The sequence below is a fragment of the Dromiciops gliroides genome, chromosome 1 (assembly GCF_019393635.1).
Source record: "Dromiciops gliroides isolate mDroGli1 chromosome 1, mDroGli1.pri, whole genome shotgun sequence".
Lineage (NCBI taxonomy): Eukaryota > Metazoa > Chordata > Mammalia > Microbiotheria > Microbiotheriidae > Dromiciops > Dromiciops gliroides.
Genome location: NC_057861.1, coordinates 432,450,517 through 432,470,970, shown reverse-complemented (window position 1 = coordinate 432,470,970; position 20,454 = coordinate 432,450,517). Strand labels below are relative to the sequence as shown.

The window sequence follows — 20,454 nt, the reverse complement described above, 5'->3', positions numbered from 1 at the left end:
TCAGGCTATAGGATCTAATTTGGCATTTGAATTGTGTAGGGCTTGCCTAACCCTATTCTAGATCTGAACTAGAATAGTCCCAGTATATCTTGGGACCTTTAGACCCAGGATGACCTATGCCTAGGCAGGATCCCAGAACCAATGCCCAGTAGACTGAAAGATCCTTGGGGAAAGGGACTGTCTTTTGCCACTTTTTTGTATTCCCAGCACTTAGCACAGTGCCTGGAACATGATAGGGATTTAGTAAATGTTTATTATCAATGATAAAATAACCACCCAAGGCCCACCCAATTGTAAAGCCATGTCCATGTGTGCTGGCTAAATCCAGTTTTGTATTAAATATTTCTGGCTTTGCCTTCCCCTTGAATGCTGAATCAATTAGAGTGGGAGGCCTTGACTTCGGTTTCAGAATACCAGTAGGTCCATAGACACACAATACACCTTTGTTGGCTAGTTGACTGATGTTGACAGGTATGTCCCCCATCCATCCTGTTCCTCAAATGGACCTTTGCTCCTGCAATGAGTTACAACTGATAAGTTAAATGGATATCATCCTTCGCACAGACCTCATTACATTTTCTTTTGTCTCTGACCTTTGCTACTGAAAGAACTTGTAATGAGAAAGAAGTGACTTTTTCCTCCAACAGTTTTTCATAAATGATGTGTTATAAACTGAAAACAAAACATCAATATAGCAAATGTTCTATAACTCTTTCCATTTAAATAAATCTTGAGACATAAAATATTAAAGCATTATTGCATTTTAAAATGTAATGGCTTTTCAGCCTTTCTCTGTAGGTCTCTCTCAGGCACTTTTCCCCCATTCCTTATCCATCACTTTTCCTCTTGTGTGGTTCTAATTAGTGTGTACTCTGTTCTGCCTGATTTTTTTTTTTGCATTATTTAATAAAGGTCACTCCAGATTTGTTTATATTTCTTATACTTGTCAGTCTAAGTTACATCATAGATTTATTTACTAATGGATCCCTATGACCCCTTCCAACTTAAAACCTAGGAAAATTATATTAATATCCAAAATTTATCTAATCATACCCACCATTGTTAGATATCTAGGTATTTCCATTTTTTCTATTACAAATAATTCTACTATTAAAATCTATGAACAAAGAATGTTTTTTGTTTCATTTTTGATGGTCTAGCAACTTTTGAAAAAAAATTCTTAATGTATGAGGGTATAATTTAATTATTGGTTTATGATCTAAACTAGTAAAGTAGAACCCAGATTTGGAAAATAAAATAATGATCAACTGGGCCTAAGTGTTGATTTATGCCAGATAAATATTCCTGAGTAGGTTGAACCTTTTTGTATTAAGTATAATTTAGTTTATTGTTATTGTACTTGCCAGTAAATGCATGCAAAACCAAACAGTATGATATTTATCAATGTTCTTTTTTATTTTAATGGAATATTGGGCATGTTAAGAAAGCCCCCAAAGGCCACAGTTTGGATTGAAATGTTCCAGGCTAAAATCTTAAATCTGTTTTGTCCACATTTGCAAAATAACACTGCCAATCCATGTTGTGTTTCCTTGTTTTCTGTATGTTGCAGGCAGCATAGTATACCTCGGGATGATGGTGGGGTCATTCTTCTGGGGCGGATTGGCAGACAAAGTGGGAAGGAGACAATCTCTTCTGATTTGCATGTCTGTCAATGGATTCTTTGCCTTCCTTTCATCATTTGTCCAGGGTTATGGCTTCTTTCTCTTCTGTCGCTTACTTTCTGGATTTGGGTAAGGTCTTTTTTTTCTTCTTCATCTTTTATAGCAATATGTATTGTCTAATAATTATACATTTCCAATTTTAATGGCCTGTCTCCAAGACAAGAGGATCATTGAATACTTTTGCTACCTTGTTTCAGCCTATGAACATTAACTCAGTGCCAAAATCCAAAAGCTTAATCTCATGAACAGAATTACCCACTTTTCAATTCAGTGGAGTGAATGAGAAGACACAAGCCCCCATCTCTTATGGAGAAGGACTGAGCTGGTGTTTTCTTCTAGGGAAAGAGTCTTAGCCTATATTGAATACAATTTCTTTGGTAGAATTTACTTGCAAAAATGTATCATTATTTTTCTTGGCAAAATGTGAATATAAAGGACTAAAGGTTTCCAGGAATATAAAGGAACTCCAAGTTCATATATCTCAGGCCCTAACTGTTGAGTAGAACTGTTTAGAAACTCTGAATGATGGGATTGGTTGGACCTTCCCAAATGGACAGTCCTTTATTCTTCAGTGATCATTTTTGTCAACCTAACAATGGGCGAAAGCCTACTTCTTAGATCACAATTATGGTATCTTCAGATAATAGAGAGTTTTCCTCTGGGAAACAAGATTAAAAAAAAAAAAGCTGACTTATGCCCAAGAATTGTCATTTTTGCTAAGATAAGCTTTCTTAGATAGCCAGCTTATGGAAATTCATGTAGGAATTTACATGGGACAACAAATATATGATGACATAATAATCAAGGAATTGGAAGTGTGTATGTGCGTGTATGTGTTGCTTGGTGTCCTGGCAAATAAGACAGAAGAGTATGGATATCCTGTCAGTAATAGTATCACATGAGTAGTAGGATAAATTTAGGTGAAAAACAATGGAAACCAAACAGCAATGTTTCTTAACTTCATGGTTTTTCTAGGATGAAAATGTAAAAATGAGGACAGGAAAGGAAAGCCTCAGAGAGGTTCAGTTCCTTTTAGAATTCTTTGTGGTTGTCTCCTTATTGATATCAGCTTCTGTTCACATCAATAATCCATACAAGATGATTTCTTTTAGCCTTTGTGCTAATACACATGGGCAAATGATACCCAATGATACATAACTTTATATTTAATGGTTGAGCTCCTGAGTTTTTGCAAGGTGGTGACTACTGCTTCTACTACTTGTATTTAAATATTACAGTGCAGAATGGGATAATAGAAAGGACTGAATCTCAAGTATCTGGAATAGGAAATGTTAAGTAGAAAAATTCACAGAAAATAGATCCAATGAACAGGGGTGAGCCCTGGGAAAAATTGTGAAAGGGCTACTTTGGTTCTCCCCACTTAGCCCTTTAATAACCGTTATTCCACTCTGTGCGCCCTGTATTCCATCAGGCACCCACTTCCTAAATATTTCAGCCTGGTTGCTCAGAACTCTGGCTATCATTTCTCAGTTATAGCTCTCTTCCCCTGGCAGTATTGTGTAGTGGAAAGTCAAATAAAAAAGCATCTATTAAGCATATACTATTTGCCAGGCCCTTTAGACATGGAGTCAGACTATATGGGTTTGAATCCCAATTCTGCCACTTGCTACTTGTATTGATTCAGATAAGTCATTTACCCTCTCTGAGCCTCAGTGTCCTCATGTGTACAATGAAAGTGTTAGACTAAATTATTTCCAAGATCTCTAATAGCTCTAAATCCCATGATCCCTGTCCAATACCCAGACCTCATTTTATAGATGAGGAAACCAAAGCCCCTGGAGGTTCAGTGACCTGCCCAATATCACACAGGTAGTGCCTGTGTATTGGCAGTCCCAGCTTCACTGCACATTTGAAGATTGGTTTGTCTTTTAGTATAGTAGTTGAGTTTGTTTTTATTCTTTTTCAAGCATAACATGGGGTCTAAGTAAACAATCTCTCTTTTTAATGTGAATTTTCTACACCAGATGAAGAGAGCTTTTGACTGTAGCATGTAAATGTTCTATCCAATTAGAGGATAAAACCCCTGACACTGTGTATTTTGTCCCCTTCTGTAAATATCTAGCTTAAAAGGGGGAAAAAAAACTCATAGAAAACTTAGAACCAACATTTGCATTTTAACTTCTCCTTAGGTTAGAAATTACATGGAAAAAATGCAGTGGGCTTTTTCACCAATTTTGTAGTTATCCTCGAAGGTGCTGAAGTTTTGAAGAAAAGCCGATAAGCCCAGAGTGTGCAGATGTAATCTTCTCTATCTGCCCATTATCAGTTTAAACAGAGGATCACTATACTCACACCAGGGTTGTGCTGGAGACTGCTAGAACCCTCTCAGGAGAGTCAGTTGTTAAATTTTTAGCATGAGCATTTATATTTCAGAAATCATCAAATACTACAGATTGGGACTTGATTTATCGTCTTGTTGATTGTCAAGATGTAATAATGTGGTGGGGAAAATGTTATTAATGCAGATTCAATTTTAACATGTGTCCTACTTACATCCACCCTGACTCAAAAGCCAGTTGTTAAATGGTTATCAGCTCACTTACTGGGTTGCCAGCTCTAGATCATAAAACACCCTTCCTCCAAGGAGGTAAATAAGTTCAGCTTACATTACAATGTGTGTACTCTGCCATGCTTTTCTAGGGAAGCAGGAAGGTGCAGTAGAAAGTGTGTTGGTAAATCCAGAGGCCCTCAGTTTGAATCTTGGCTCGGACATTTACCTACCTCCATGACCTTGGGCAAATCATTTCACTTTACTAGGACTCTGTTTCCTTACTAAAAATGAAGTGATTGGATTAGATGATCATTACAGACCAGATGATCATCTTTTCAATTCTAAAACTAAGATCCAATAAGCCTTTAAAAGTCAACAGACTTATCTGGCCTTAGACACTTGACACTTACCAGCTGTGTGACCCTGGGCAAGTCACTTAACCCTCATTGCCCTACAAAAAAAAGGGAAAAAAGTCAACAGGCTTTACCCTGCCAGCAGGAAGACTGGCTAAATTACCTCAAAGCTACAGAGTGTGGCAATTGATATCACTGTGTGGTATCATCTGTGTGTATCTGCACTTGAGAACCATGTCTCAATCAATTCACTCAACAGAGTTCCTTTGGAGTGGTTTTAAAAAATTCATCTTCATGGCTGAATTTTTATATAGTAATTTAAAATGGCCAAAACAGCTACACTTCACTTGGGTTATTTTGATTGTATAGACATAAGTAAAGTTCCCTAGAAGGGAGTACATATCACTGATCTAAAGAAACCAATGCATTTTCAAAAAGTTGATGATTCTCCATGGTCAAATGGTATTAGATGATATCAAGTATGAATTGGAATGGAAGATGGAACCTTTTAACATTTGTCTCCATAATATGGTGCTGGAAATTCAAGAACTCTTTGCTATAGTTGTTACTCTGTCACTGAATTGCTTTACAGCTGTAGTCATCCATCTGTCCATCCAGTCACCATCCACCTACCCATTTATTCATTCACCAAGCAATTATTAAGTACTAAGGATATGCTATGAGAGAGGGATACAAAACAAAAAAATGAATTGGTAATTAACTCTCAACAATCTTACATCCTACTGGGGAAAAGCTACCTGTATACAGAGAGTAAATACAAGATACATACAAAGTAGTTCCAAAGCAATATGAGGAAAGGGTTCTAGCAACTAGGGAGAATCAGTGTAGGTCTTTTCTAGGTGATCAAAGAGGGGAGCATCTGGGCAGCTAGGTGGTGCAGTGGATAGAGCGCTGGCCCTGGATTCAGGAGGACCTGAGTTCAAATCCGGCCTCAGACACTTGACACTTACTAGCTGAGTGACCCTGGGCAAGTCACGTAACCCCAATTGTCTCACAAAAAAAATCAAATAAAAGAGGGGAGCATCTAGGTGGCACAGTGGATAGAGCACTGGCCCCAGAGTCAAGAGGACCTGAGTTCAAATATGACCTTATACACCTTACACTTACTAGAAGTGTAACCCTGGGCAAGTCACTTAACCCCAATTGCCAGGGCCATCTCCAGTGATCCTGATGTATACCTTACCACTGGACCCAGATGGCTCCAGAGGAGACAGTGATACTGGTGACTTTCCACAGTCTTCCCTCACTTAAATCCATTCACTGCAAGGCATGACATGTCATGGTCCTCTTCTAGAACAAAGGACAAACAACAACAAGACTAATTGAAAAAAGCTTTGAGGGAAGCAAGTGTTTCTATTAGAGGATAAGAAGGATTTCAAGACATGAGAGACAGCATAAAGAGGGAGAGAGTCTACTGGGAATAGCAAAAAGGCCAATTTGGATGGAACATAAATTATATAAAGGAGAATTATATACAATAAGCCAAGAAAGGTAGTCAATCAGTAAACACACATTTATTAAGCACTTTTTTTTTTTTTTGCAGAGCAATGCGGGTTAAATAACTTGCCCAGGGTCACACAGCTAGTAAGTGTCAAGTATCTGAGGTCAGATTTGAACTCAGGTCCTCCTGAATCCAGGGCCAGTGCTTTATCCATTGTGCCACCTAGCTGCCCTAAAGCACTTCTTTAATGCTAGACATTGAACTAAGTGCTAAGGATACAGCAAAAGGTAAAAACCATGGTCCCTGCTTTCAGAGAGTTCACATTAAAATAAGGGAGACAATATATACACAACTAGGTGCATATATGATATATGTGTGTATATATATGCATGTGTATATATGTATATATATATGATAGAAAGTAATATCAGAGAGAAGACCTTTAGAGGAATACAAGAGAGATGTGGCTGGGAAAGACCTCCTGGAGAAGCTGAGTCCTGAAAACAGTCAAATTAGCTAAGAGATGGGGGTGAGGAGAGAGAGCATGTCAGGCATGGGGAATGGCCTTTGTCCTGAAAGGCATGAAGGGGATATGTGAAAGTGTTTGTGTGTGTGTGAAGTAATGAATGGGAAGGGGGAAGGAGGAGAATAGCATGTAGACTAGAGTGGATGGATCATAGGAGACATCATGGAAGAGAGTAAGAAAACTAGAAAGAGAACTGGCTGTGAAGGACTTTAAACATTGAACTGATGAATTTATGTTTGATCATAAAGGTAAGAGAATCTGGAGTCCACTGTGTTAAACGGGATGATATTGCCAAATTGGAGCTTTAGGAAAACCACTTCAACAGCTCAATAAGGCATGACTTAAGGAAGGAAGACCTTCCTTTGTTAAGCTATTGCAATAATCCAGACGAGAAGTGATAAGGGACTGTATTAGGATATAGCTATGTGAGTAAAGAGTGTCACATACAAGAGATTGTTGTGAAGGTAGAAATGACAAGATTTGGCAACAGACTTGAGATTTGGGGTGTGTGTGTGAGAGAGTAGATGAAACTGAGGGTCTGAGCCAGGGTGTTTGGGAAAATGTCAGTAACAGGAAAATTGGGAAGGAGAAAGAGTTTGGGAGGAAAGATAATAAGTTCTATTTTAGACATGTTAAATTTGAGAGCATCAAACCCAAGGAGTTTATGAAGTCACCAACTAAGAGAATATAGAGAAAGAAGAAAAGAGGGTCCAGGTCACAGCCTTGGGGTACAGCCACAGGTAAGGGGCGTGATATGGATGATGAGCCGACAAAAGAAACAGAAAAGGAACAGTCAGATAGGTATGAAGAGAACTAGGAGAGGAGAGTGCCTCAGGAACCTGGAGAAGACCATACAAGAGGAAATAAATGGTGATCAGCAGGGAGAAAGGCTGCAAGAAAGTCAAGAAGGAAGAGAATGGAGAATTAGGAGATCATTGGTAACTTATGGAGGGGGACGTTTCGGTTGAATGATAGAGTCACCAGCCAGTTTGGAAGTGAGAGAGGAAATAGTCACCAAGTGTAGATGTCCTTTTTAGAGTAGACTGGAGGTAGATTGTGAAGTGTTTTAAAAACCAAATTAGGAATTTGCATTTTATTCCTGAGGACAGAAGAGCGACTGCAATTTCCTTGTCTTCTGGAGTGTGAGAATGTATAGAATAGTGCTCTGCCTAAACTGGGCAAGCCATTCAAAGTGCCTTATTTTTTTCTTGTATTTTAAACTAATTTTGCCTAGCTACCTATTCCCCCTATCATCTATCTCTGTTATTTCTATACCTAGTAAAGTATGCAAGAGAAATTTCTCGCTGTTTCATTTTTTCTTCCTGCTTTGCTCTGCTATTAATGCTTCAGCTCTTAGATTGTTCCAATCTTCCTAAAAGCCCTAAACAGAGAAAATCATGCTATTATGTCTGCTTATCTAGGCAATTTTCTCTACCCAGATGGGATCCAGTTTGAGAAGAGAAGAAAACTAGATTGTCTAGGAAAATAAGATTATATATCCTTATGAATTTTAATATTATAGGCCTTTAGCTCTTTGATATTTCTATACTTCTGCATATTCAGAGAATGTCAAAGCTGGAAGAGATCTAAGATATCATCGCAGTAGAACGAAAGCTCCTTGAGAGCAGGAACTATTTCCTCCCCACCCCCACTCCTGTATCTCTAATGCCTAGCACAGTACCTGACATATGATTGGGATTAAATAAATACTTGTTGATTGATTAATTGCTCTACTCCCAGTCCTCTCACTTTATAGATCAGGAAGCCAAGGCACAGAATAATTAAGTGACTTGCCAAAGGTCACACAGCTAGTTAATGGCAGAACCTGATTAGGATTCAAGCCTTTGAAGTTGGAAGCCCCTTTAGTTCATAAATTTATTATATCTGCCACTGTCTCCCCATTGCTACAGTTTCTCTCAGTCCTAACGACAGAGTAGCAGCACTGTACAAGTAATCTGGTGTCTGAATACAAGTTATATGTTTGATATGTGCATTTTAGTCTGAAAAGAACTACTTCATAGGAGTAAGGATCTAGGGGTGTTGGAAGCCGCATAGTCCAACCTTCATGTTTTGCAGATCAGAAAACTGAGGTTTAGGGAGGATTAGTCATTTGCCCAAACAAATAACAGTGCAGCTATTTGCCCCAAAGCTTTGATTCAAAGTCTAATCCTATTTCTACTGTATTATTCTGCCTTCCTCTTTAGAGAGTTGTTTCTTTGTCTCTGTGTCTATCTTTTAATCTGTCAAGCCAAGTAATGATCTTAGCTTCTTTGAAACACAAAAAATTTCCAGCTCTTATAAACTGTGTGACTTTAAATATTAATTCAGTTCAAAGAATATTCCTGGCAGGGTCAACATTGCTTTGAGGAGATGAGGAATAGGACATCATCAATTGCTCATCTGTCTCTCACTTTTATAAGTGAATTTTACACTGAGTAATGTGTGCTTCCTTCCTTCTTTTGTTATATGAAATTAGAAGGCTGGGAAATGGAGTTGGCACCACTGATTCATTGTCATTTACCCCCAAATTAAATTATTTGCTTCCAGTCACTGTTAATTACTGGCATGATAATGCTTTTTTGCTGGACCACTGTGTCAGGCTAGGAGACTCTGTCTGGGGGATCTGGCTCTCTTTAAAAAAGAGGGTCAGCTACATAGAAACAAAAAAGCAACAATTAAAATAAACCAATTTTATTGTCATCTGTGTAGCATCTAGTAACGGAACAAATCTGCACCTCCTAAGGGATTATTTCTAGTCGTTTCTTAGTTGCATCAAATTGTTTCATTGAAGTTGGATTCAATTTATAACTGTATTTTTCATTGTTCTTGGGAGCTCAAAATATATTTAATTTATTAATGTAAAGAGAGATGGATTTGTAGTTGGAGGACCTGAGCTCCAATCTAAATTCTCTCTACTACTGCTCATGTGACCTTGGCCAAGTCTCTTCCTTTCACTGAACTTTCATCAGCGAATCAAAGACAGTGGACTAGATGACTGTTAAGGTCCTTTCTCTAGTGTGATATCTATTGACTCATGACCTATGCATAATAACTCAGTGTCACAAAAGTACCTTGTGACCTCAGGCAAATCATATAATTCCAGTGAACCTCCTTTTCCTCAAATATAAAATAAGGAGATAAAAAACACTCCCAGCTCTCAGTCCATAATTCCAGGTGTATCCCTATTTTAATAGATGAGGAGAGAAGGTACAAAGAAATGACAATGACTTAATAAATGCCCCCCAAAGACCCCGGACCTGATTTTTATTCCAATTCTAAGCTGTACCATTTATTTCTCGGAATACCCTTTCTCTTCAGATTATTTTTATTTCTCCCATAATAAAAGATGTTCCAAAAGTCTTGGTATAGTTTTAAACCATTTAAGCTTTTATAGTTAAAACTGCATCAAGACTTTTGGTACATTCTGTATTGAAGAAATGCAGCTTGGCATTTACATTTTTAAAAGGAACCTCCAATAATTAACAACTTCATCAAAATTGTTGGTTATAAAATAACCCCACATAAACCCTCAGCATTTCTATATATTACCAATAAAGTCCAGCAGCAAGGGATAGAAAGAGAAATTACTTCTAAAATAACTGTAAACAATATAAAATACTTGGGGCTCTACCTGTGAAGACTAACCCAAGAACTGTATGAACATAATTACAAAACACTTTTCAGACAAATAAAGTTAGATCTAAACAACTGGGAAAAAATCAATTGCTTATGAGTAAGTTGAGCCAATATAATAAAAATGACAATTTTACTTAAATTAAATTACAAATTTAGTGCCACACCAATCAAATTACCAAAAAATTTATACGGTTAGAAAAAATGATAACAAAATTCATCTGGAACAACAAAAGGTCAAGAATATCAAGAGAATTAATGAAAAAAAAATGAAAGAAGGCACCAGAGCTCAAAATGCATTATGAAGTGGTAATCATCAAAACAATCTGCTGCTGGCTAAGAAACAGAATAATGGATCAATGGAATAGATTAGATACATAATACACAGTTGTAGATGACCATAGTAATCTAGTGTTTGATAAACCCAAAGATGGGTTTTGGGACAAGAACTCACTATTTGACAGAAACTGCTGGTAAATCCAGAAAACAGTATGGCAGAAACTGGGCATAGACCAACATCTTACACCATGTACCAAGATAAGATCAAAAGGGGTACATATTTTAAACCCAAAGGGTGATACCATAAACAAATTAGGGGATCAAGTGATACTTTACCTGTCAGATCTATGGAGAAGGGAAGAATGTATGGCCAAACAAGATAGAGAGCATTACAAAATGTAAAACAGGCAATTTTGCTTATATTAAATTAAAAGGCTTTGGCAAAAAACAAAACCAATGCAACCAAGATTAGAAGGAAAGCAGAAAGTTAGGAAACAATTTTTACAGCGTGTCTCTGATAAAGAACTTGTATATAAGTCATTCCCCAGTTGATAAATGGTCAAAGGATATGTAAAGGCAGTTCTTGGAAGAAAAAATCAAAACTACTATAGGCAAATGAAAAAGTTCTCTAAATCACTATTTATCAGAGAAAAGCAAATTAAAATAACTTGAAGATACCACCCCATTCCAATAAGATTGGCTAATATGACAGAAAGGGAAAATGATAAATGTTAGAGAATTGGGACAGCAATGGACTTTGGTGAAGCTGTGAACTAATCCAACCATTCTGGAGAGCATTTTGGAATTATGCCCACTATAAAACAGTGCATATCCTTTTATCCAGCAATACTACTATTAGGTCTATAGCCCAAAGAGATAAAGAAAAAAGGAAAAAGACCTATATGTATAAAAGTATTTATAGCAGCTCTTTTTGTGGTGGCAAAAATTGGAAATTGAGGGGATGTCTACCAATTGGGAATGGCTGAACAAGTTGTGGTATATGACTCTAATAGAATTGAGCTATAAGAAATGATAAGGATGGGTCACATAGGTGGCACAATGGATAAAGCACTGGTACTGGATTCAGGAAGACCTGAGTTCAAATCAGGCCTCAGACAGTTGACACTTAATATCTCTGTGACCCTGGGCAAGTCACTTAACCCCTGTTGCCCTGCAAAAAAAAAAAAAAAAAAAAAAAAAAAGACAAGCAGGATGATTTCAGAAAAACCTGGAAGGACTTACATGAACTGAGGCTAAGTGAAGTGAGTAGAACCAGGAGAACACTGTACACAGTGATGGTAATATTGTGCAATGATCAACTGTGATTGACTCAGCTATTCTCTTTGATATAATGATTTAAGACAGTCTAAGGGACTTGTGATAAAAAAAAAAAAGGCTATCAGGGGGCAGCTAGGTGGTGCAGTGGATAAAGCACCAGCCCTGAATTCAGGAGTACCTGAGTTCAAATCCAGCCTCAGACACTTGACACTTACTAGCTGTGTGACCTTGGGCAAGTCACTTAACCCCGATTGCCCCACCAAAAAAAAAAAAAGACTATCCACATCCAGAGAAAGGACTAATAGAGTCTGAATGCATATTAAATCATACTATTTTTTCACTTTTTTGTGGTTTTTTTGGGAGGTGTATCTTCTTTCACAACATGACTAATGTGGAAATATGTTTTGCATGATTGCACATGTATAACCTATATAAAATTGTTTGCTATATTATGGAGGATAGGGAAAGAGATTTGGAAATCAATTTTAAAAAATTAATGTTAAAAAACTTTTTACATGTAGTTGGGAAAAATGAAATATTATTAAAGTTTTTTTTTAAAGAGAGTGTTCTGGGGGCAGCTAGTTGGTGCAGTGGACAAAGCACTGGCCAAGGATTCAGGAGGACCTGACACTTACTGGCTGTGTGACCTTGGGCAAGTCACTTAACCCTCATTGCCCCACCAATAAAAAAAGGAGTATTCCAAGGTTTCAGTTTCAGTTTCTTTAGGTCCTAAAATATTTGCTCATCCTTGATGATTTTTGGTCATAGAGGACAGCAAAAAAATTGAACTCAGAGTGCAGTTTCAAGTTCCTCTAAAAATATATCTTGCTAAATTTGACATAGTTGCTTGCATTTTGTCTCTCCCATTAGACTGAGCCTTTTAAGAGCAAAGACCATGGGGCAGCTAGATGTTGCAGTGGATAGCGCACTGGCCCTGGAGTCAGGAGTACCTGAGTTCAAATCCGGCCTCAGACACTTAACACACACTTACTAGTTGTGTGACCCTGGGCAAGTCACTTAACCCCAATTGCCTCACTAAAAAACAAAAAAGCAAAAAGAGCAAAGACCATTTTCCCCTTCTTTTGTATCCCTAGCACTTAACACAGTGTCTGGCACATAGTCACTTAATAAATGTTTATTGACTAACAACTTTTCAGTGCCCCAGGTAACTCTAAGACAATGCTCAGAGTTGGAGAGCTTTGTTTGTCCTGTTAATTGGCTCAGAATTTTTCTACCCCCTTATTGTGCAGGGAAGATGTTAGCACCTAACTAACAAATGCCTTCATCACTGCCCCTTATTCCAAAGCCATAATCTTGGCCTACTCAAGGATACTTGAGTACTACTACTTTGAGTGAGTGGGTGATGAATTATCTTTAATTGATTGTTTCTCATTCCCAGGTTATCCAAATGTATTCTAATATAATGCAATGATTCTGGTAATTGAGCTCTCTCTATAAGACAAAGGTTGAGTAAACTGACTGGGTGATATTACACTGGTAATGTAAAAAGGAAGAATCAGTGTGACATTAAGTGCTCCTTAAACAATAAGCAAGACAAGGTTACAAAGGTAGAGCCACTTCTGGAGAAGAAATAACAAGATGCTATATTTTATCTCCTTCATCTTTAAAAATTGGGATGTGATGAGTGAATAGTGTTTCTCCTTTATTTTTTCCTTATAAGAGACTGTCAATAGCTTTCTTCACATCTCTAGTCTACCTCAATATTTTTACAAGAAAATCAACCCTGTTCTTCTCTCCACCCACCTCTACCTGCCTTTTGCTCTCACCTCAAGTTAGCAGGCACAAGCTTTCCAAAAAGAGGACAAAAGACATAAAGATGCTACAGCTGAGATTGTTTTCTCAATTGGAACACATTATGTCTATTACATTTGCTGGGTTCTGGACAGACAGAGCTCCCAGTGAGATTTGGTTAGACAATGATATTTGGCATCTTCCCTCAGTCTGCTCTGTATGCTAAGCTGATTTCAATTCTGTATTCTCATGTTCAGCATGAACAGATAAGAGTATTGTTAGGATACCAGCAAGATGTCTCACTCACAAAGCATCCTACTCATGTGAATCATGTGAATCCATATTACGTTATTGGAAAAACTGGGTATGCTTGAAATTGCTGATAAATTCCTTTTTTGTTATCCCATAGAGGCAAAAGGTAAATTATATTACAGAAACATACCCTATTTTATTGTATTTGGGGGGGTCTCATGACTGTTCTGCAGATAGGATTTTGATTTCCACTGTCTTTTTCTGTTGAAAACATTGGCATTATTTAAGCAATTGGGCAAAATCCTGAAATCATTTTATTTCTGTTAGCTAGTCTCATTATCATATTATTTTATTCTTAAGGAAATCTTTAGAATATGTAACTGTTTAAAAAATTGTTCAGTACTGAATTATATACAAACTAAATCCTATCCAAGTCTCGCACTATACCAATGTTTTAGTTATTATCCTATCTCTATCTTCTATTACCAAGGATAATTAAGATTTGGCTCTTTTTTATTAACTGTCAAAGTAGACTTAATAGCCTACCCTGTGAAAAAGCCCTTCATTAACTATTCTGTTCTGATTACTTCATTTACTTCTATATCCCTTCAGCACTAATGATGAACTCTAGCTAATCTCAGCATTAGCCAATTTGTGGTACATTTTTTGAAGAACAAAAAGAGAAGTTTCCAGGTTAATTGAGCTTAGAGAGGGATGCCCCCAACTATAAAAGTTCCAATTATTAGTTGCTCTTTAGTAGAGCTAACATTCTTAATAATGTTTCAAATTTATTTGCTATTTTAGATATCTCTGGCCAATGTTAAGATTAACCAGATAATGTTTGCATGAGCACATTGGGACTTGAGCCATAAAGTAACATAAAATTATAATTTTATTCATTTATATATGTTTGTACCTGTTCTTTAGTATTTGTATGCCTCTCATATCTTCACCATTAGAGTGTAAATTCCTCAAGGCCAAGAACTGTGGATACTATTATGTGGTGCTGTGTGTTTTACTTTAGTGGATAATAAATGTGACAGATGGTCTGACTATCTAACTTAGGGATCTTGCAATAGGAATAACAATTCACCTACAAATGGGAAAAATCTGTAAATGTACATATGTGAAAGTTGAGATTTCTAGTAGATAAATTCTTGATATACAATTCAAAAGGTCTATGTCTTTTTCCTGTGATTCCATTATGGTTTTGAAGAACCCTTGGAACACCCATCATCATAATAGTGAAACAAAATTTCTCCTACTACAGCCAGTGAATCTTCAATCCCCAATACAAGTAATTTCTTGCAAGGATTTCTGCCTTTTCTTGAACTCTACATTGGAAAAGCAGATCACATGAATTGGAGGAGGTGATAGATATCAGGTTGTTTTGTTTGTTTGTTTGTTTGCCCCCTATGGACTGGCCTCTTCTATAAACTTATGGCTTTCTCTTTTTTTATTCTACGTTTATTCAAGATTTTTATACATTACCAAGTTCCAAATGCAGAGGCAGATAGGTGGCACAACAAGTCAAATGTCAGGTCTGGAGTCAGGAAAACTCATCTTACTGAGTTCAAATCTGGCCTCAGATGCTTACTAGCTATGAGACCCTGGGCAAGTCACTTCACCCTGTTTGCCTCACTTTCCTCATCTGTAAAATAAGATGGAGAAGAAAATGGCAAACCACTGCAGTATCTTTGGCAAGAAAATCTCAAATGGGGTCACAAAGTCAGACACAACTGAAATGACCAAACAACATCTTCTAAGAGGCATTACCATATAGTGCAAAGGTAATTACCATATAGTCCAAAAGTATGATAAGACATTTAAATATAAGACAAAATAAGACAAAACCAAGATAAAATAAGCAGTGAATGTTTTCACAATTTTCCTATGCTTAAAACCTCACCATCTTAGGGTTTTTTTTTTCTCTTCCTCATCCCAATGTCCCCAGACAGTCATACCCTGATGGTTCTACTTCTATATTTTTCAAATTTCTTTTTCATTCCTATTACCTCCATTACGATTCATGCCCACCTTTCTCCCCTCAAATATTGTTATTAGCCTTTAATCCTAGCCTGATAAATGCTTTTTTGGACTTTGGACCCCAGCCTGTCCCCCACTCTCGTTCTATTCTTCACATCCCTTCAAGACTAAGCTTCCTATTGCACAATTTTGATCTTGTCATTTCCTTTGAAGGCCTTAAATGATGATTTGGTGCTTAATGAATACGGTCAGATTCCTTATCCCAGCATTCAAGACTCCCTAGAATCTATCTATATCTTACCTTTTCAACCTTATCCCACATGATTCCCCTTCAGCTATTATTCACCATTCCCAAATTCTACCTGCCCTTACTCTTTAGCTTTTTCTCACATTATTGCTTCCTCATATCACAGCAATCTATTATCTATTGAAACTGTTAATATCTTTCAAGGTATGACTTCTCCCACCAATCATTTTCTGATGCCTCCGTCATAAATAATTTTGTCATTTTCAAGTTTTTCATTTGCCTTTTCTCTCTGCCATGCACTTTTCACATTCTACTTTAATGTTATATTCTTCTCTTATCCCTTGGATTTGTAACTCTTTGCAAATAAGGATCACACTTCTATCTTTCAGGAATTATCATGGTGGCTTTCACATATTAAGGGCTTAATAAATGTTTGTTGAATCCAGTTGTTTAATTTGGACACCAGCCTGAAAGTGGATTAATATGCTTAAGCAATAAATTTGGCTCTTTGATTTCCTAGCTAATGACATGAAACTTGTCCTGGATTTTTTCAAAAGTTTTTTATATCTATCTATATATAGAGAGAGAAAGACTTTTTTCTCTGTTCTGACTTACCAGGAATGGCCAGTACAGGAATGAGAAGTGGCTGTGCAGACATTTTAGGGAGAACTAGGTGGGTAACTGAATGCTAGCCTGGAGCTCACAGGAAAAGGAAAGAAATCAGCTTTCATCTACCCTACTTCATCTTTCTTTTTCTATTACTTATCTCACCCCATCCCATTTTTCTTTTTCCTATCATATACCTCTTTCCCATAAAATCCTATTATCTTCAAAGTAATTCAACTATCTTTCTCTGATGCCTGCCCTCCCCACTAGGCTTGCTTCAGTACCAAGCCTATCTTTTATTGCCTTCAGTGCTATGCCACACAGTGTGAGCTACAGACAAAGGATATTAAGAAAAAACACAAACAAGTTCAAAGTTTGGTGATGGCAAATATGAGAGTAAACATGATGTTTCATGTATTATTGACATTCTACCCTCTCTAAATATACTATTCACCTGGGTAGAATTCCCAACAATGGTTAAATCAAAAACCCAAAGCCACCATCTCCCCAGAATTCAGTCAGCTTTTCACTTTTTATTCCTATGTTGAAATGTGATTGGTTCCATAAAATATATCATGTCCATGTCGAAATTAATTGTACTTTTAATGGCATAGATAATGGATTTTTTGACAACTGACAAATTAGTTCCTATACTTAATCCATACGAACTCTGTCACCTATCATTTTAACCTCTTTTTTGCCCATTTAAGTGCTCTAAGAAAATGGAAACTTAATAAAATCCAACAGACAAAAGACAAATGATGTCCTGCCTACCCACATCTCACCCAGGAAGGATCAATAGAACAAACTTCATTTTTGCTTTTAAAAAATGCCTTGCAAAGTAGCAGCTTTCTATATACTGTCAGCACTTAGGAAGTATAACTTACAATTTTCTTGCGTCACTTAAACACTTCCTTTGTCTCATGTTGTCTGAATGTTTTAAATTGATTACAATTATAACTCTTCTTCACTGAAAATATTCTCATGGGCAGGTAGATGTTTGAAGATGAAAAGAAATTAGTATTTTAAATTTCTCATCACCGATCAAATCCAGAGGCACTAACTAGATTAGGAAGGTAGATGAAAGAAGGCAAGTGGGACAGTTGGTCAGAGAGCTGACCAAGGTGCTGACCAAGACAGAGATTGTAAATATATGAGAGGGCGGGGGTGCAGTGAGAGAGCAAGGCCAAGGGTACAAACTAAAAAATTTGCTTATCATTAGAGATTTTTAGAAAAACTATAAGCTTAATCATCAACAAAAACAAACACAAAAATTAAAGATAAAAGTATGCATATTAATAATAGCTAACATTTATATGGGGCAGGTAGGTGGCACAATGGATAGAGGGCTGGAGTCAGGAAAACTTATCTTCCTGAGTTCAAATATGGCCTCAGACCTTTATTAGCTGTATGAACCTAGGCAAGTCACTTCTCCCTATTTGTCTCAGTTTCCTTGTCTGACAAATTAGTTGGAAAAGGAAATGACAAACCACTGCAGTATCTTTGGCAATAAAACCCTAAATGGGGTCACAAAGAGTTGAACACAACTGAAAAATGACTGAACAACAAAAACTTTTATATTGTGCTTTAAGGATTGTAAGGCACTCTACAAAGATTGCCTCATTTGATCCTCATCAACAGCCATGTAAGGTAGATCACTATTATTATTCCTATTTTACAGATTAAGAAACTGAGACGGAGTTTAAGGGACCTGCCCAGGGTGAGACAGTTATTAAATGTCTGAGGCAATATTCTGATGCCAGGTCTAGCCCTCTGTACCACCAAGCTCCCTCTTTTACATAGCTTCTTTCATATGATCTTCATAATAGTCCTCTATGCTAGATATTTGCAAAAATTAATTTCCACATTTTATAAAGGAATTTAGGGTTTAGGAAAGTTAGGTAAATTGTCTGTGGTGATTCACCTAGTAAGTCCCTGATGAGGGATATGAACCCAGGTCTCATTCCACTAAACTGTGTTGCCTCCCTTATACATAAAATCCTAAACATATTATAATATTCATTTTTTTGGAGGCAATCAGGATTAAGTGACTTGTCTAAAGTCATACAGCTAGTAAGTGTCTGAGGCCAGATTTGAACTCAGATCTTCCTGACTGCAGGACTAGTGCTCTATCCATTCCACCACCAGGTGCCTCTTATCAGAGGGAAGAAATCCAGAAGAGAGATTAGAGATCATCCAGTCCAACTGTAATTTTACAGAAAACGAATCTAAAGTTCAATCAAGTAAAGAACATACTCAAGTTCCCACAGGCAGTAAATAATAGCCTGTTAATTCATACCTTGGACTTTGGTCTCCAAATCTGGTACTATTTCCACCCCACAATGAGCTCAGAATCCTATTACAGGGTATATAGAAAGCATTTTGCAAACCACAAAGCACCAGGTAAATATCATTTATCTTTGTTATGAGTGTTTCTAATTTTTAGAATTGCAAATTGCAAACAAAGCCAGCTATGAATATTTTTATACAACTAGAATCATGTCCCCCTTTTCATGGTATTTTTGTTTGTTTGTTTGTTTGTTTTATCCTTCCTCTGTTCTTTGCATTACTATTAGCACTTATACTGGGCACACCCTGTCCTTTTTCCTGAATTTCAAAAGAAGGGCACACACTCAAGCCTCTAATATGGTTCTGCCCAGGTATTCAGAGACATCAGAATTTCTTTGGTACAGATAATCCGGAAGGGATTAATATGCAATAGATGAATGTGTCTTGAAGCTATCCTATACTTTCTTAGTATCCAAACTAAATAAGAGAGAAAGGAAATGCCAAGATAAGAACTTCTGAAGGGGCAGCTAGATGGCGCAGTGGATAGAGCACTGGCCCTGGATTCAGGAGGACCTGAGTTCAAATCCAGCCTCAGACACTTGAAACTTTCTAGCTGTGTGACCCTGGGCAAGTCACTTAACCCCAATTGCCTCACCAAAAAAACAAACAAACAAAAAAACCCACTTCTGAGTTGTAAGAAGAATATGGATCTAAAGGATAGGCTTCCTTACCTCCAGGAAAGTAAAGGGCTGTTTGTGAATGCCAGTAGACTATTAGGTATGTACTAATTATTATACTGTGCTTAGTTGATATTAGGAAGAAAAAGCAATGTATTCCAAAAATATATGGCTGTACATAGCAGTAAGAATGAATGTTGAGATTATTTTATGAATGTATGAAATTGGAGAATTTTGCAGGCAATTTAAACATTAAAAAAGAACCATTAATTCCTAGGTTTTAAGAATTCCTTGCAGTTTGCTTCACAAATAGATGCTTTAGAGATGGCCATGCAAGAATTGTTTAGCTGAAACATCATACTCCATATGAGTCACTAAATTTGTTATTACTATTCTAGTCAATAATGACTGTTTAAATCTGGCTAGAAATCCAACTTCTGTGTTGGCCTCTTGCAAATGTAGCCCCATGGAGTACATTCATCTTTATTTAGTGGAGCTCAGTATATTCTGATGTTTGGCAGTACCTTCAGTAAATGTGAGTTATAGCTGTTACAGACAGAGGGCCCAGAATCATAATGTGATTTTAATTGGAGTATATAAATAGCAACCAAAGTTTTTTAGAAATTGGGAACTCTGCAATCCGCTTGTGCTACCCACTTCCCATTCTAGTTCCTAGCCATCTATCAAATTCCAAGTCATTATCCCAGTGTTTTCCATTATTTAATACCTGGGGCAGCTAGATGGCACAGTGGATAGAGCACTGGCTCTGGAGTCAGGAGTACCTGAGTTCAAATCCGACCTCAGACACTTAACACTTACTAGCTGTGTGACCCTGGGCAAGTCACTTAACCCCAATTGCCTCACTAAAAAAACAAAAAACAAAAAAACCATTATTTAATACCTGGTTTACACTTTTTCTC

The 20,454-nt window shown here is 37.0% G+C and overlaps 1 protein-coding gene across 1 annotated transcript in view; it reads left to right on the top strand.

Moving 5' to 3' along the window:
* Nucleotides 1-20,454, top strand: part of SV2C (synaptic vesicle glycoprotein 2C) — a 294,836-nt gene that overhangs the window by 134,937 nt on the left and 139,445 nt on the right. Inside the window, exon 3 of the mRNA XM_043966051.1 lies at nt 1,571-1,751. Within this exon, the coding sequence (XP_043821986.1) occupies nt 1,571-1,751 (181 nt within the window). The remainder of the gene's footprint in view (nt 1-1,570; nt 1,752-20,454) is intronic.